Source organism: Lepisosteus platostomus, chromosome 6 (assembly GCF_059453375.1).
Source record: "Lepisosteus platostomus isolate fLepPlt1 chromosome 6, fLepPlt1.hap1, whole genome shotgun sequence".
Taxonomy (NCBI): Eukaryota; Metazoa; Chordata; class Actinopteri; order Semionotiformes; family Lepisosteidae; genus Lepisosteus; species Lepisosteus platostomus.
In genome coordinates, this window is record NC_142616.1 from 13,114,247 (window position 1) to 13,132,983 (window position 18,737).

General features: G+C 42.3%; 1 protein-coding gene across 1 annotated transcript; it reads left to right on the forward strand.

Annotated features, from left to right (window-relative positions):
* Positions 1-6,971: 6,971 nt before the first annotated feature.
* Positions 6,972-15,728, forward strand: LOC148660422 (butyrophilin subfamily 2 member A2-like). The gene is made up of 5 exons (XM_088637832.1): positions 6,972-7,070; positions 7,905-7,931; positions 8,724-8,753; positions 9,889-9,915; positions 13,568-15,728. The coding sequence occupies exons 1-5, from the start codon at positions 6,992-6,994 to the stop codon at positions 14,095-14,097; spliced, it is 693 nt and encodes a 230-aa protein (XP_088493958.1). The 5' UTR covers positions 6,972-6,991; the 3' UTR covers positions 14,098-15,728.
* The last annotated feature ends 3,009 nt before the right edge of the window (positions 15,729-18,737 follow it).

The following is an 18,737-nucleotide window of genomic DNA, read 5'->3' on the forward strand; positions in this document are numbered from 1 at the left end:
ACAACATTTTTCAGCTTCATGAAAATTTGCCTTAACCAGACAGATTATTAAAGAAGATACATTTCCTAGAGGTTTTAGACACCGTTTTGATAGTTTGAGACTGATTTTTTGGAGTTTGAGGAAAAAAATAAACTTTGAAGTTTGAAGAGCTTCTGAGACACCCTGCCGGAATGTACATTTGAAACCCTAGCTAGGGTTAGGGTTAGCATTCCCACAACAGGTAGAAGTTTTTTACTGTCAGTGCTGCATTCCAGGTCCCCAGTTATCTTTAGGATGAGTGATAATTTGCTCCTATCTGCACTTTTAGTTTTCGGACAGTTTTGGTCACCTTTTTGTATATTGCCCTATGCAGTGATTTTATCCAATACTGAGCCAGATGAAAAGTGTGAAGAATACCTGTTCTAATGGGTAAACTCTCTTCATTTTGTCATTTAAAGTGCAGCTAAAAGTGCAACAGCGGGCAAAATTCTATTGTTCTTGTAACCCTAACCCTAGCCAGGCATTAAAAGCATGCCGATTTAACTACCATTTAACAACATTTTTCAGCTTCATGAAAATTTGCCTTAACCAGACAGATTATTAAAGAAGATACATTTCCTAGAGGTTTTAGACACCGTTTTGATAGTTTGAGACTGATTTTTTGGAGTTTGAGGAAAAAATTCAACTTTGATGTTTGGAGGGCTTCTGAGACACCCTGCCGGAATGTACATTTGAAACCCTAGCTAGGGTTAGGGTTAGCATTCCCACAACGGGTAGAAGTTTTTTACTGTCAGTCTTGCATTCCGGGCCCCCAGTTATCTTTAGGATGAGTGATAATTTGCTCCTATCTGCACTTTTAGTTTTCGGACAGTTTTGGTCACCTTTTTGTATATTGCCCTATCCATTGATTTTATCCAAAACTGAGCCAGATGAAAAGTGTGAAGAATACCTGTTCTAATGGGTAAACTCTCTTCATTTTGTCATTTAAAGTGCAGCTAAAAGTGCAACAGCGGGCAAAATTCTATGATTCTTGTAACCCTAACCCTAGCCAGACATTAAAAGCATGCCGATTTAACTACCATTTAACAGCATTTTTCAGCTTCATGAAAATTTGCCTTAACCAGACAGATTATTAAAGAAGATACATTTCCTAGAGGTTTTAGACACCGTTTTGATAGTTTGAGACTGATTTTTTGGAGTTTGAGGAAAAAAATAAACTTTGAAGTTTGAAGGGCTTCTGAGACACCCTGCCGGAATGTACATTTGAAACCCTAGCTAGGGTTAGGGTTAGCATTCCCACAACAGGTAGAAGTTTTTTACTGTCAGTGCTGCATTCCGGGTCCCCAGTTATCTTTAGGATGAGTGATAATTTGCTCCTATCTCCACTTTTAGTTTTCGGACAGTTTTGGTCACCTTTTTGTATAATGCCCTATCCATTGATTTTATCCAAAACTGAGCCAGATGATAAGTGTGAAGAATACCTGTTCTAATGGGTAAACTCTCTTCATTTTGTCATTTAAAGTGCAGCTAAAAGTGCAACAGCGGGCAAAATTCTATGGTTCTTGTAACCCTAACCCTAGCCAGGCATTAAAAGCATGCCGATTTAACTACCATTTAAGAGCATTTTTCAGCTTCATGAAAATTTGCCTTAACCAGACAGATTATTAAAGAAGATACATTTCCTAGAGGTTTTAGAAACCGTTTTGATAGTTTGAGACTGATTTTTTGGAGTTTGAGGAAAAAATTTAACTTTGATGTTTGGAGGGCTTCTGAGACACCCTGCCAGAATGTACATTTGAAACCCTAGCTAGGGTTAGGGTTAGCATTCCCACAACAGGTAGAAGTTTTTTACTGTCAGTGCTGCATTCCGGGCCCCCAGTTATCTTTAAGATGAGTGATAATTTGCTCCTATCTGCACTTTTAGTTTTCGGACAGTTTGGTCACCTTTTTGTATAATGCCCTATCCATTGATTTTATCCAAAACTGAGCCAGATGATAAGTGTGAAGAATACCTGTTCTAATGGGTAAACTCTCTTCATTTTGTCATTTAAAGTGCAGCTTAAAGTGCAACAGCGGGCAAAATTCTATGGTTCTTGTAACCCTAACCCTAGCCAGGCATTAAAAGCATGCCGATTTAACTACCATTTAACAGCATTTTTCAGATTCATGAAAATTTGCCTAAACCAGACAGATTATTAAAGAAGATACATTTCCTAGAGGTTTTAGAAACCGTTTTGATAGTTTGAGACTGATTTTTTGGAGTTTGAGGAAAAAAATCAACTTTGATGTTTGGAGGGCTTCTGAGACACCCTGCCGGAATGTACATTTGAAACCCTAGCTAGGGTTAGGGTTAGCATTCCCACAACAGGTAGAGGTTTTTTACTGTCAGTGCTGCATTCCGGGTCCCCAGTTATCTTTAGGATGAGTGATAATTTGCTCCTATCTGCACTTTTAGTTTTCGGACAGTTTTGGTCACCTTTTTGTATATTGCCCTATGCAGTGATTTTATCCAAAACTGAGCCAGATGAAAAGTGTGAAGAATACCTGTTCTAATGGGTAAACTCTCTTCATTTTGTCATTTAAAGTGCAGCTAAAAGTGCAACAGCGGGCAAAATTCTATGGTTCTTGTAACCCTAACCCTAGCCAGGCATTAAAAGCATGCCGATTTAACTACCATTTAACAACATATGTGAGCTTCATGAAAATTTGCCTAAACCAGACAGATTATTAAAGAAGATACATTTCCTAGAGGTTTTAGACACCGTTTTGATAGTTTGAGACTGATTTTTTGGAGTTTGAGGAAAAAAATAAACTTTGAAGTTTGAAGGGCTTCTGAGACACCCTGCCGGAATGTACATTTGAAACCCTAGCTAGGGTTAGGGTTAGCATTCCCACAACAGGTAGAAGTTTTTTACTGTCAGTGCTGCATTCCGGGCCCCCAGTTATCTATAGGATGAGTGATAATTTGCTCCTATCTGCAGTTTTAGTTTTCGGACAGTTTTGGTCACCTTTTTCTATACTGCCCTATCCATTGATTTTATCCAAAACTGAGCCAGATGAAAAGTGTGAAGAATACCTGTTCTAATGGGTAAACTCTCTTCATTTTGTCATTTAAAGTGCAGCTAAAAGTGCAACAGCGGGCAAAATTCTATGGTTCTTGTAACCCTAACCCTAGCCAGGCATTAAAAGCATGCCGATTTAACTACCATTTAACAGCATTTTTCAGCATCATGAAAATTTGCCTGATCCAGACAGATTATTAAAGAAGATACATTTCCTAGAGGTTTTAGAAACTGTTTTGATAGTTTGAGACTGAGTTTTTGGATTTTGAGGAAAAAATTCAACTTTGATGTTTGGAGGGCTTCTGAGACACCCTGCCGGAATGTACATTTGAAACCCTAGCTAGGGTTAGGGTTAGCATTCCCACAACGGGTAGAAGTTTTTTACTGTCAGTCTTGCATTCAGGGTCCCCAGCTATCATTAGGATGAGTGATCATTTGCTCCTATCTGCACTTTTAGTTTTCGGACAGTTTTGGTCACCTTTTTGTATATTGCCCTATCCATTGATTTTATCCAAAACTGAGCCAGATGAAAAGTGTGAAGAATACCTGTTCTAGTGGGTAAACTCTCTTCATTTTGTCATTTAAAGTGCAGCTAAAAGTGCAACAGCGGGCAAAATTCTATGGTTCTTGTAACCCTAACCATAGCTAGGCATGAAAAGCATGCCGATTTAACTACCATTTAACAGCATTTTTTAGCACCATGAAAATTTGCCTGAACCAGACAGATTATTAAAGAAGATACATTTCCTAGAGGTTTTAGAAACCGTTTTGATAGTTTGAGACTGATTTTTTGGAGTTTGAGGAAAAAATTTAACTTTGATGTTTGGAGGGTTTCTGAGACACCATGCCGGAATGTACATTTGAAACCCTAGCTAGGGTTAGGGTTAGCATTCCCACAACAGTTAGAAGTTTTTTACTGTCAGTTCTGTTTTCCGGGCCCCCAGTTATCTTTAGGATGAGTGATAATTTGCTCCTATCTGCACTTTTAGTTTTCGGACAGTTTTGGTCACCTTTTTGTATATTGCCCTATCCATTGATTTTATCCAAAACTGAGCCAGATGAAAAGTGTGAAGAATACCTGTTCTAATGGGTAAACTCTCTTCATTTTGTCATTTAAAGTGCAGCTAAAAGTGCAACAGCGGTCAAAATTCTATGGTTCTTGTAACCCTAACCCTAGCCAGGCATTAAAAGCATGCCAATTTAACTACCATTTAACAGCATTTTTCAGCTTCATGAAAATTTGCCTAAACCAGACAGATTATTAAAGAAGATACATTTCCTAGAGGTTTTAGAAACCGTTTTGATAATTTGAGACTGATTTTTTGGATTTTGAGGAAAAAATTCAACTTTGATGTTTGGAGGGCTTCTGAGACACCCTGCCGGAATGTACATTTGAAACCCTAGCTAGGGTTAGGGTTAGCATTCCCACAACAGGTAGAAGTTTTTTACTGTCAGTGCTGCATTCCAGGTCCCCAGTTATCTTTAGGATGAGTGATAATTTGCTCCTATCTGCACTTTTAGTTTTCGGACAGTTTTGGTCACCTTTTTGTATATTGCCCTATGGAGTGATTTTATCCAAAACTGAGCCAGATGAAAAGTGTGAAGAATACCTGTTCTAATGGGTAAACTCTCTTCATTTTGTCATTTAAAGTGCAGCTAAAAGTGCAACAGCGGGCAAAATTCTATTGTTCTTGTAACCCTAACCCTAGCCAGGCATTAAAAGCATGCCGATTTAACTACCATTTAACAACATTTTTCAGCTTCATGAAAATTTGCCTTAACCAGACAGATTATTAAAGAAGATACATTTCCTAGAGGTTTTAGACACCGTTTTGATAGTTTGAGACTGATTTTTTGGAGTTTGAGGAAAAAAATAAACTTTGAAGTTTGAAGGGCTTCTGAGACACCCTGCCGGAATGTACATTTGAAACCCTAGCTAGGGTTAGGGTTAGCATTCCCACAACAGGTAGAGGTTTTTTACTGTCAGTCTTGCATTCCGGGCCCCCAGTTATCTTTAGGATGAGTGATAATTTGCTCCTATCTGCACTTTTAGTTTTCGGACAGTTTTGGTCACCTTTTTGTATATTGCCCTATGCAGTGATTTTATCCAAAACTGAGCCAGATGAAACGTGTGAAGAATACCTGTTCTAATGGGTAAACTCTCTTCATTTTGTCATTTAAAGTGCAGCTAAAAGTGCAACAGCGGGCAAAATTCTATGGTTCTTGTAACCCTAACCCTAGCCAGGCATTAAAAGCATGCCGATTTAACTACCATTTAACAGCATTTTTCAGCATCATGAAAATTTGCCTGAACCAGACAGATTATTAAAGAAGATACATTTCCTAGAGGTTTTAGAAACTGTTTTGATAGTTTGAGACTGATTTTTTGGAGATTGAGGAAAAAAATCAACTTTGATGTTTGGAGGGCTTCTGAGACACCCTGCCGGAATGTACATTTGAAACCCTAGCTAGGGTTAGGGTTAGCATTCCCACAACGGGTAGAAGTTTTTTACTGTCAGTGCTGTTTTCCGGGCCCCCAGTTATCTTTAGGATGAGTGATAATTTGCTCCTATCTGCATCTTTAGTTTTCGGACAGTTTTGGTCACCTTTTTGTATATTGCCCTATCCATTGATTTTATCCAAAACTGAGCCAGATGAAAAGTGTGAAGAATACCTGTTCTAATGGGTAAACTCTCTTCATTTTGTCATTTAAAGTGCAGCTAAAAGTGCAACAGCGCGCAAAATTCTATGGTTCTTGTAACCCTAACCCTAGCCAGACATTAAAAGCATGCCGATTTAACTACCATTTAACAGCATTTTTCAGCATCATGAAAATTTGCCTGAACCAGACAGATTATTAAAGAAGATACATTTCCTAGAGGTTTTAGAAACTGTTTTGATAGTTTGAGACTGATTTTTTGGAGTTTGAGGAAAAAAATTAACTTTGATGTTTGGAGGGCTTCTGAGACACCATGTCGGAATGTACATTTGAAACCCTAGCAAGGGTTAGGGTTAGCATTCCCACAACAGGTAGAAGTTTTTTACTGTCAGTTCTGTGTTCCGGGCCCCCAGTTATCTTTAGGATGAGTGATAATTTGCTCCTATCTGCACTTTTAGTTTTCGGACAGTTTTGGTCACCTTTTTGTATATTGCCCTATCCATTGATTTTATCCAAAACTGAGCCAGATGAAAAGTGTGAAGAATACCTGTTCTAATGGGTAAACTCTCTTCATTTTGTCATTTAAAGTGCAGCTAAAAGTGCAACAGCGGTCAAAATTCTATGGTTCTTGTAACCCTAACCCTAGCCAGGCATTAAAAGCATGCCGATTTAACTACCATTTAACAACATTTTTCAGCATCATGAAAATTTGCCTAAACCAGACAGATTATTAAAGAAGATACATTTCCTAGAGGTTTTAGAAACCGTTTTGATAGTTTGAGACTGATTTTTTGGAGTTTGAGGAAAAAAATCAACTTTGATGTTTGGAGGGCTTCTGAGATACCGTGCCGGAATGCACATTTGAAACCCTAGCTAGGGTTAGGGTTAGCATTCCCACAACAGGTAGAAGTTTTTTACTGTCAGTGCTGCATTCCGGGTCCCCAGTTATCTTTAGGATGAGTGATAATTTGCTCCTATCTGCACTTTTGGTTTTCGGACAGTTTTGGTTACCTTTTTCTATATTGCCCTATCCATTGATTTTATCCAAAACTGAGCCAGATGAAAAGTGTGAAGAATACCTGTTCTAATGGGTAAACTCTCTTCATTTTGTCATTTAAAGTGCAGCTAAAAGTGCAACAGCGGGCAAAATTCTATGGTTCTTGTAACCCTAACGCTAGCCAGGCATTAAAAGCATGCCGATTTAACTACAGTACATGTATTAAAATCAGTCTCAATAAGAAACCTCTTATTTCTTTTATTTATTTACTTTTTCCCTGCGTCCTCTGGGTGGATGGTGGCTCTCTTCTTATTAGCAGCTGTGACTGTAGCAGCATCAGCACTTCTGGTGATCCAGTGGAGAAGAATGGACAGTATGTGCTCATTATAGATGTGTGTCTGAATGTCTGTGTCAGGATGGACTGTAAATGACAGTGTCTGAGCAGCACACCCTACTCTAGATAACAGGACTCAGTGCACAGACACCCTGTCAAGAGCTGTAGGTCCCAGCAGCTCAGCTTCTCAGAATGGGTTATAGAGGGAGATCTACACTGTGGGATGGGATCCTATCAGTCAGAACCAGAACCGGCCCACAGCAGCTGTCCTTGCAGAGACAGACCCAGCTCCTCCAGTGTCAGAGCTCCTCTGTCTTTAGGTGTGTCTCACTGTGAGTTTCCACCAGTGGAGGTGAATCAGAGTGAAGTTACTCAGGAGCTGTTCCATCATCTATGGGCAACAGTGAACATCTGACCTTCTCCTCTGGGATGGAAACTCAGAGAATCCCAACACAACCAGGATCTTCCTGCTGGGCTCTCTCCTGATTCTCACCCCCTGGAGAACAGTATGTTAATGGTTATAGTGACACCAGTTCTGTGTCCAATACTCCCTAGAAACAATCAAAGTGTCTCCGTGTTTCCTTGTCCAAGTAAATCAGTAACAAAGTAATTCTGATGGGCATTTTGTAGATTTCAGTTCTTTATTCACTGTTCATCCCAGTGAAGCTGTAATGATAATATTCTGACAGCTGCCCTAGAGCAGATTAATTAATCATAATAATTGCTTACACTTATATAGTGCTTTTCTGTAAAATCCACTCAAAGCACTTTACAGTAATGGTGATCCCCTCCACCACCACCAGTGTGCAGCCCCACCTGTGTGATGCGATGGCAGCCTGTACCATTGTTAATAATTCTGTCTCTTTATTACAGAGGAGGAGACACTGTGGGAGGATAAATGTAAGTAAATCAATAGAAATTGAAACTGTTGTGTTTAGCTGCTCTGCTATATACTCATGCAATTCAGATTTGAGATGAAAAGATGAAAATAAGGCAAAAGTACAGCTCCAGGAGCTGTTAGGTCAGGTCACGTCTGTCTCTACTTTTGTAGATGGGTTGATCAGTCCTCGATTCCAGAGCTCAGGGAAACATCTCTCTCTCAGGTTGAGGATGAAGAGTTTCACTGCATCTTAGGGCTGTTGTCTCAGCATATGTGGGATATTAGACCAGCTACAGTACACCAGTTCCTAAAGTGGAGACATACAGTACAGTTTCTCCTGATTACTCAAACAGATTTAATTTCAGATTTAAATAAATTCAATATAGGTTCAAAGCAATTTTCATTTGAGTTTTGAGATATCACCTAAAACAGGGGTGGATTGAACATAAGTGTTATTATTCCAAAATGTTAAAGCATACAGTATATGCACAGAACTAAAAGGTGCCATACTGTACTTTTGCCTCAGTTTCATTTTTTCATTTCAAATGCAAATCTCTTGAACATACAATAAGAATACCAATTTTGACTTCACTGTCCTAATACTTAAGGTGGGCACAATGAGTCAATCCTGATGCAAACAGTTTCCTAAGAATGGGTACATTAGGTTTCAGTACTTTTATTTTGTTGGTTAAGCTGCTTTTATTATTATTACCCCATTATTATATATTTTATTTATTATATTACTCCAGTTCCATTGTCACTGATCTCTGTAATGACACTGCCTTGTCTGATAAATGTTTCATTCTTTGCAGGTAATACTTTAGTGCTGCTTCGAGACCTGGGTAAGTGCTGCACAGGGAGTACACTCACAGTCTGTGTTTAACTGGAGCTTGCTGCTCTGAGCTGCGTGTAGTTTATGTACAGTAATACCATGGCTCTTACCTGCTGAGACAGCGATCAGAGGCAGTGGGCTAAATGAAAATCCATAAACAAGGTCAAGGAATGTGCAGTCAGAACTCAGAGGGAAACACACAGGGAACACCGAGATACTGGTGCAGAAGCTGGTCTTATAACACCAGGTACAGATGAGAACGGTGTGGAGATTAAATTTGAACAGGTGGAACTGATCACCTGTCAGCAACTGGTTGATTGGAAAATCTAACAGACGCTCTGTTGGCTGCAGTGGTAATTCCAGTACAATTTCAAGTTTACTGTTCCGTAAAGTGTTGAGTGTAGTTTATTCTACTAATTTGTTGTGATGTGCAGTTCCATCTTCTTGATATTGTCTCTAGCTTCCTGTAGGGACTGTTGTCTAAAATTGCTGTATTCAAGCAATTTTCACATTAACAAGTTTACTCCTAGTGACTCGCAGGTATTTGTTCAGACTGATGAAGATCTCTGTAATAAATGGTGCAATGTCAAACCTGTCATATTAATTAAAACAGAATGTCTGATCCTTGTCAGTTTGCTGACCTGTAACCTCTTCACATCTGGAAGACTAGTGCTGGTGAACCTCATGGGAGCAGACATGACTCATTTACAGTGCTAACAGGCCTTTTCAACACACCAGACTGTACTGATCAGACAAAACAAGCACAGGAGATTGCATAATCGAACCAAACACTCCTTGGTCTTGTTGCTGTTTCTCTGCAGTCCTGGCCCAAGCTCTCTTCTAGTCTCCTGATGTCTGATAAGACTGGGGGCTGGCTGACTGACCCCACAACCAGAGCACTGACTGTGTCTCTGCACTACAAACCCACCCTCATCAGGCTCTCCCTGTCTTTCTAAAGGCTGGGGGTGCCTCCCAGTTAGACTCCTGTCCCAGCAGTGAGTACAGGACCTACAGCCTCAGTCCCAGACTGTCCAGTCAAACAGATGAGCCTCCTGAGCAGGACGGCTCTCAGCCTGATCAGGTCCCACTCTGCTCCAACAACTCCCTGCACTTCCAGTAACAATCCTCTTCCTTCCTCTTTACAGGAGCGGACGGGCCCATTCCTCATCAAGGTAGGTTCACTGGGTTAAGGTAGGTAGGCACCACGTGGAGGTACAAACTGTTATTGAATCTCTAAAAGACAGCTGCAATTTACTTTAAATGACAGCATATTATGTCTGTGCGTTCTTTAAACTGGTTCTAATAAACATCGGACTAACAGCAGGACTCTCCGGTTTAACTGTTCAATGTGTTGATCAGCTTTTCAGCCACAGTGATAGCATAGGGCGTAGTCTAGCGATATTTCTGAGGTGAAAAAAAATATGTTTTGACAATATGCTGCACATGTGGGTCGAATGCTAAGCCAGAATTGAATATCACCCCAAGACAGATTGGAGGGGTTCGAGAGTTATTTGTCATGAGGTGGTTATGTAACTGAAGTGTGACAGCACGTTCTAGAATTTTTTCAAGAGAGGGTAAGCTGGAGATGGGGCGAAATTTGTTTAGATTCTCCAGAGCCATGTTAGGCTTTTTTGGCATGGGGGTAATGGCAGCAGTTTTGAGGACCGTTGGTACAATGCCAGTGCTCAAGGATTCATTTATAATATTGAGGACAATTATCCTAATGAAAGGATGCTCCTAATCCAAGCCCAGTCAAAAAATGACCAGTCATAATTGAGTATGTGATGTTTCTGAAGCGCGGAAAAAAGTGAAGGATCTCAAAACAGAGGTACGCCTAATCAAGCCACTGTAATAATGCACAATATGCGTACTAACGTAATAATTTGTATTTCATTTGGTTTTCAGTCTGTCAGATCCACATAACTAAGATAGACATGTCATATTTTTAAACTAGACACACTAGACTACTAGAGATCTTTTAGTAGAAAAGAACAGATTCACGTTTCCCCCACTTGTATAAATGCTGTCTGTGTTGCCTTGTGGCTGAGGTAATGTTGGTAAGTCTGAGGGATCAACTAGAGGCAACTGTGGATGAAAGCGTAGGCTCCTTGACCGTGATGTCTGCGTGCCTTTTGGCTGAGGTAATGTTGGTAAGTCTGAGGGTGAGTCTTGCCTTGGTTCCAGATACAAGGCCAAACAGACAAGCATCTGTGATCAGTTGACAGCTAATGTCAGTCTAAGGTGTGAGCTGGCAGTTTCATCAAGTGCAGTCCTGCTGAGAACTTCACAGAGAGGGATAGTATGGTTGGCTCGGGGTGTATAAACTCCTTATTACACCTAAAAATGCATTTTTATGCATTTCTAAACCCCACCGCTCAGTAATCAACTCTTCTACACGCACTCAGTCATCTATCCACTTTCCCTCCGTACCAGAGAGCTCCGACCCCAGCCGGTCGGGTCTCTTCAGGACTTTCCGTCCTTCTTCTGTCGTATACACTTGGGTTCAGGCCAGTCGTGCCCTCGGCTGTGTCCAGCAGAGCTGTAACAACTTAAATATGAAGCCCGGCTGGTAGCAGCTTACCAGCGCTCACACAGCTCAAACATTTCCACACTGTAATGTCACACAGCCTTTGTCCTGGTCTTCTCACTTCTTGGGTGACACATGCCTGAGCTTGAGAGGAGCAGCTGCTACTCCACAGCCAGTGTCCCCAGTCAGCCTTCCTATCAAGTGCAGAGGAATTAACTTCCACCTACAGTATGCTATGATGATCTGGTGGAGACACCACCACTTCAGGCTCAGCTCCTTGTGGCATCACATTGGATGGTTGTAGAGTATCAGGAGGAATCAGGTGGAGGGACAGTCTTATAATAAACTGCTGTCTCTTTGACTATGACTATGGCACAATACTGCCGTCATCAGGTCCTGTTGCAGTGACAAGGAGGCTACATAGACCTCTGAGACCCATACGAGGTTAAATTACAACACTTTACGAACACTCTAGACACAGTACATCCCAGCCTGTCTGACAGCTCCAGCTCGTCCCTTCTCACAGTCCTGTGCCCCTGCCCCAGTCCAGAGTCCCAGACACAGGGGAACTGATCTGGAGGTGAAGGGCTGAGACTCTCAGTGTGGATGGAATAAATCAGAGCTCCACACTGACTTGAAGGTTCAGGATGGTGGCCTGGAGGTCCTCTAGAGTGAGTTTGTCTCAGAGATCAGAGGCCAGATTTCTTTATCAGTCCTCCTCTCACTCCTGCTGGGAGTCTGACTCTGTACTTCAGCTTGGATTCAGCTTATTTATACAGTATTGACCACTGAGGCTACAAGGTACAGTAACTGCTGGAATCTCCTGGGTGAGCTATTACACCACCTGTAATGAATGAATAGAGAAAGGAGCTTCCAGCCTTCCTGGGGGAAAAAACAGAATATAGTTTTATTATAGTTAGAATATAGTTAGTATTTTATTGTGGTGATGAAGTGGGTTTAATTTTCTGTAACAATTGCAAAACTGAGACAGTTAAATGCAAGACTGTTAGGAATCGATAAAGCGTCATGATTTACAGTCCGATCCAGTCAGGAAGAGACTCGCTGGACTGTTTCTCTTCTGCTGTCGGGTGTCTTATCTGTCAGGGTGAGAAGGTGTTGGGGTGAGACGAGGGTGTTGGGGGTGTTTATGTGTCAGTAAGGAGTCTGTTTCCTGGCTGGGGAATTAATCTGAGAGCTGTGTTCACTTCTGAGACAGGCTGCAGTGATCTGGGCTCAAGAACAGGCTCAGTGGTGTGTTTGACACAACAAACATCAATTCATTAATCACCATCATCAGTGAATGTTAAGGTACTTACCTGTGATTTCGGGGTGTCTTCAGAAGCATAGGGTTTAAATTTAGCTTCTGTGTTTCCAGAACAGAGCAGTCTTTTTCTCACTCAGTGTGACACAGTGTCTGTAGATGGATGTGTAAGAATATAATAGTCCATTATTGTAGTTGGGAGATATTTAAGTTTGAACTTTTCTAGAGCAGGTGAATTAAAATATTCTGTTTCCTGTCAAAATAAGACATTCACTCACACATGTCACCACTGTGAAAGTAAGGGGCAGTAGGGTCCTGCGCTCCCAGGACAGTGGGGTCAGCAGCCCATGGTCAGTGTAGGAGGGGTATTTACTGGGGCTGTAGGGCTCCTCTTCCTGGACAGGGGTAATATCTTTGGGCTCTTTCTCTTCAGCCCAGCTGGTGTTCATATGGTCCTGGTCAGTAAGTGACCAGTGGTGTGTTTAATTAAAGACTGTCGCTGGTCTGTCAATATTTCACTGGTTAAGCAGGGTGAGTGTGGGGTGTTTACCTGTGATATCAGACTCCTCATTCCAGGACAGAGGTGATATATAGAGTATCGGTGCTTCCACACTGACAGACTCTCCTGTGGAATAGGTCAGTGATGGACACAGTGTCCTGTTCTACACAGAATAGGTGTGAAAGATCAGGGGAAGATGTTGTCTTGTCAGCTTCAGGGCCAGACTGCAGTGTCCATTCCTGTCCAGTAGAGGGCAACAGGAGCTCTTTGTCCAGAAACACAGTCAGGTGTCTTTTATAAATGTTTGAAACCTGGAAGTCTTAAAGACAATTGAACAGGATCAACAAAACTGTGATTTTGTTCTAAACTGAGGCTTGTGAAGCCCAACAGAAGAATACTGGTTTATTGACCTCTTGACCACAGAGAAGGATCTATGGACAACAGTGGGGTCAAACACATTTCACAAGTACATTTTGACTTTAATTGTCATATAATCTGCAGGAGACTCTTGTGATGTTTCCTGTTTTATTCCCACAGCTGACGTGACTCTGGACCCTGATACAGCTCACTGTGATCTCTCCCTGTCTGAGGATGGGAAGAGAGTGAGAGGGGGACAGTGGAAGAGTCTTCCTGCCAATCCACACAGATTTACTTACAGGCACTGTGTCTTGAGCAGGGATGGCTTCACCTCAGGGAGACACTACTGGGAGGTGGAGGTGAATGAAAGGTGGATCAGAGGAGTGAGCAGAGAGTCAGCAGAGAGGAAAGGAGTCGTCAGCATCTCTCCTCAGCAGGGTTACTGGTGTCTGGACTCTGACCCTACTGATTTCTCTGCTCTCACTGACCCTGAGACTGATCTCCCCTTCAGTCTGCGGCCCAGGAGGCTGGGGGTGTGTGTGGATATTGAGGAGAGGAAGGTCTCCTTTTACACAGTGGAGTCCAGAGCTCACATATACACTTTCACTGACATGGTCTTCAATCAGGGGGAGAAGATCTATCCTGTCTTCCGGACCCTGGATTCAGATAAAGATCTTGTGTTGCTGCCTGCTGTCAGCTGTGGAGATTGACCATGACTCATGAACACAGGCCGACTCCTCCCAGCTCTCTGTCTCAGTATAATATTACCACAGTGCCTGACTGGACTGAGACATCAGTCTGCATCAGGAGCTGTGGGGTATTTAAACCCTGTTCAGTCTCTCCTCTGCAGTCCAGCACTGCGTCACCAGTCCCTGTCCTGCCCAGCCACTAGCCAGCGTTTCCCAGCCTTCCTCCTGCCTCCAGTCTGCCTGAATGCCCCTGTATCCTGACTGATCCTGTTCCCTCCCTGTCTGCACCCTGACCCACCTGGACTCTGCTTGGGGAAACAGTATTACCTGGATTAATTAGTCATCCATCACTCAGGAGATACTTTACTGCTAGGGTGGCAGGTGGATGGAACATGCTTCACAGTTCTGTAGCTGGATCTGATACCCTGGCTTCTTGAAGAGGTAGCTGGATGAGACCCTCAGATCAATTAGTTACTGGAAATCAAGAAGGACTGATGAGGCAACTGTGAGCCTCTCTATTACACCCTTCCTGATCTTCTTGTCTTCTTATATATTCTCATGTTTGAAGTGATTTTGAATTGTTTGTACCAAACACAGAGCTGCTCTTGTCCACTGTGAGTGTGAAAGAGGGCAGCAGTAGTGCAGTCAGTGTGACCCTCAGTCCTCACAGGACACAGTGTCCTGACACACAGCCTGGTCCCAGTGGGAAGAAGCTGGACAGGAGTCAAGATGGACAGTGTCTCTTGTACCTCTGGAGGCTACTCGAATGGAACTAGACTTAGTGTCTAATTCAGATAATTTTAGATTTAGTTTTTTAAGAAGTACAAAACAGCTTTATTTTCATTACTTCAGAAAGAGTCTATTAGGTTTTAGATACTGAAATACAAACTGCTGCTGCTCTAATACAGCAATAGCAGGCCTGGTGTCCCTCAATCTTTTCCTTCTCCAGAGTCTGAAGGGATTATTTACATCACTATTTGGTTTAGAAACCCACCTGCTGTAATCTGGGGTGATAACGATGGGGTTCAGACAAGGGTGAGTGAGGGAGTGTAGAGAGACTCCCCAACACTCCCACATTGGGGTCACAGTGTCACAAGCAGCACAGCCCCCTACCAGAGCTCCAGCATCAACAGGAGGAGAGCTGTGACCTTCACTGCCTGAAGACACCTGGGAGTCTTTATACACAGTATCATATATTCCTCTTTAGTTTTAATAAAAACTTTTCATCAAGTAGAAGACAGAATTATTGCTCAATGAAAGAGTTGTGTCAATAGCTTACGTATAATATACTGTAGGTGGGCAGCTGCATCAGCATGCGCAGGCTGCAAAGGAACAAGTCACAGGTTTATTCCGTGCTGAAAAAAAGAAGAAAGAGAACACAACGTTTCACCCGTGGAGCCTTTTTCAGGTGTGAACTGAACTGAACCGACACCTGAAGAAGGCTCCACGGCCGAAACGTTGTGTTCTCTTTCTTCTTTTTTTCAGCACGGAATAAACCTGTGACTTGTTCCTATGTATAATATATCCTCATACCTTGAATACAACATGATACCATCAGATATTTATCATCTGAGTGCTTTTAGTAACCCAAAACACTTCTGCATCCTCTAAGCTGCTATTGTTTAATAAAGACCTTTTTCCTTCTGCTCCGATCTGTTGTTTTCCTTCCTCAGTGACATACTGTACCCATGTAGCAACATCAGTCATTTCCCTTTCATTGTATTGGAAGCAATGAACGCAACTTAGAAAGTTTCTATTACATTTAGTCAAGAAACAAAAAGCATCATTGCTGTCACTCAAATCCCTCACCCATAATTTGCTTTGTGCTTGCCCCTTATTGCCATATTTTCTAGGGCTAACACCTACCTGTTTTATAGTACGCTGTTCTGAAGTGTCTTCAGCAGCTTGGTACTGTACAATAATGTTTTTATTGGTTTCTGATGATGCCATTAGATTCTGTAAGATACTCTCCCAGCATCATGGGCGGTCAGTGTAGAGACATGTTTAAAGCTGATGTGATCCAACAGTGTCATTACCAAGGTGCTATGGCAGAAACCATCAGATTCTAAATTAAATCTAAATCTAAATGAATACAATTTAAATGGATTATTTACATAGTACATCGCTATTTGGTTTAGAAACCCACCTGGTGTAATCTGGGGTGATAACGATGGGGTTCAGACAAGGGTGAGTGAGGGAGTGTAGACAGACTCCCCAACACTCCCACATTGGGGTCACAGTGTCACAGGCAGCACAGCCCCTACCAGAGCTCCAGCATCAACAGGAGGAGAGCTGTGACCTTCACTGCCTGAGGGCTCTGAGCAACCCATCTCACTGAACACTGGACAGGACCCCGTCAGCTGATCCCACTGGACACTGGACACTGGACACTGGACACTGGACACTGGACACTGGACACTGGACACTGGACACTGGACAGGGCCCAGTCAGCTGATCCCACTGTGCACTGGACAGGGCCCGGTCAGCTGATCCCACTGTGCACTGGACAGTACAGAATATCTGATAAAAAGCCAGGTTTTCTAGAGAACTAGAAACAGATCCGAAACAGATTATGACAGATCTGCCTCTCCTTGGGTGGCCCAGAAGACCAATAAGGAACAGAAATACAAAATAAGAAACTTTAACAAACTCTTCTATCCAACTAAAACACAAAATAAATACTGAAAACCCACCAAACACCAGCCACCCTCATGAATCCCTTTATATACCAAACTAAATTAAAACCATGTGGCTCTCAGAACATCTCCAATTATCTAATAATTGATCAATTATTGCAACACAGGGGCTACATACAGAGAATTGAGCTAAACAGCCTGTAGTGTCAGGACAGCTGAAGCCACTAATCTCAGTGCAGCTGGTCTGCCCAGCTGGGGAAGTGCTGTTCTTGTATTGAGTACAGTGTGAGTATAACACAGCCCCACAGAAGAGTTCACGCCTTTCCTATTGAGTCCCATTCTGTGTGATTCTCTGATTCTGAATCCACAAGCTGAGGACGTCTAAGAAAAGCTGCAGTAAATGTCAGCAATGTCTGAAGAGAAGTGCATGTGATGCTGTAAGCTGATTGAATAAGTATTCAGACATGTGAGTTCAATATTTGTATCTTGGGCACCACTGGGCCACTCCAGGCCTCTGTCTTATTATGAAGCCCCTCCAGTGGAGCTCTGGCCTTGTGCTTTGGCTCAGTGTGCTGCTGAAGTGTGAGTTCAGCTCCAGCCTCAAGTCTTTAGGAGACAGAAACACACTTCAGTCCCATATTTGCGTGTACTTTGCTCCATCTGGTTTTCCTCCAATCCCACACATTCAGACCAACAGGTTCCAGTCTGGTCTGATCCCACAGCAGCCTTCTCACCTGCCTGCAGGCTCAGGGAGCTGCTGGGCTGCAGGCTGCCTGCAGGGGCTGGATGTGTCTTTCTTCAGCCCCATACGAGCCCCCTGGTGGACCCCCAGGACACTGATACCCACCTCCTCCCCTCCCAGCCACTCCGCTCTGTCAAAAGCACCACTGGCCTGATGGAGGCCTCCACAACCAGTCTAACCAGTTTTCTCCTTGTGTGGCTGCCCAGTTTGGAGGGACAGTGGGGTCTGGGTGCTGACAGGACCTATTTAAAGTGGGGAAATGGGGAGCAGGGGGCTCCCAACAGGGCAAAACTGGGGAGTCAGGAAAGCCCTGGCCAGCGCTAATAAACATCTTTTATATCTCAGTTCTTACAACATCAGCAATAGAGAGCAAGAGCTCATCAAGAGTCCATCATTACTGAGGAGCTGTGACGTTATAGGAGTTACTGGATCATGGCTGGGGAAGGATGAGCTGGATCAGTACAACATTGGAGACATTTCTTCAGAAAGACCAGCTGGACAGAAGGGTGTTGGTTGGGCTGTTTATCCAAACGAACCTGTAACAAGACAGAGGACTGGAGCCAGATGACCCAGAAGTTCACAGCCTAAATGGGTCAAACTGGACGATAGGAACTGTAAGAGCTCAACACCAGCTGTGTGTTACAGATCACTGACACACACAGGGACACACAGAGCTCACTGTAGGAGGACATCAGGAAGGAGACATGATGTTTATGGGGGATCGCACACCCCTCATGTACAGGTGAGACATTTCTTGTAATTGTAATTGTATTAAATAATAATTTAAATAATTGAATATGAATAAATACGAAATATTAGATTATATTAACTAAATATTAACTTACTGAAATTTAACATTAATTACTTATATGTAACATATAATTTAAATGTATAATAATATATATTTAGTTAATTTTAGCTAAATATTAACAATAATAAATATTTAATAAATATGAACTTATGTATGGGGATACAGAAGCTGAGACTGTGTTGGTTTGAACAGCAGGTTACTTGTTATTATTTATTATTTATACAAAACTTCAATGAAACAGGTCAGGATGTTTGATCAGTTGGACCAGCCTGTGGAAATGACCTCAGATTTCCCTGACCACCAGTGCGTCTGGACCAGTATTCAGACAAGCTGTGAACTGGGCCCTGTGCTGTGATTCAGGTCTGTAGGATGACGATGTCCTTCACTGTGACACTGAAACTCCAGGATCTGTCACCTGAACTGGTCTGGGGTCACTTTCACACTGAAATCAAGACAAATGCAGCTGAGCTCC

What these genes read in the sequence shown, in the direction of transcription:
- LOC148660422 (XM_088637832.1), top strand. Translation starts at nt 6,992, where the DNA reads ATGGTGGCTCTCTTCTTATTAGCAGCTGTGACTGTAGCAGCATCAGCA. An exon ending in GACACTGTGGGAGGATAAAT is followed by an intron (nt 7,932 to 8,723) that starts GTAAGTAAATCA and finishes CATTCTTTGCAG; the next exon opens with GTAATACTTTAGTGCTGCTT. An exon ending in AGTGCTGCTTCGAGACCTGG is followed by an intron (nt 8,754 to 9,888) that starts GTAAGTGCTGCA and finishes TCCTCTTTACAG; the next exon opens with GAGCGGACGGGCCCATTCCT.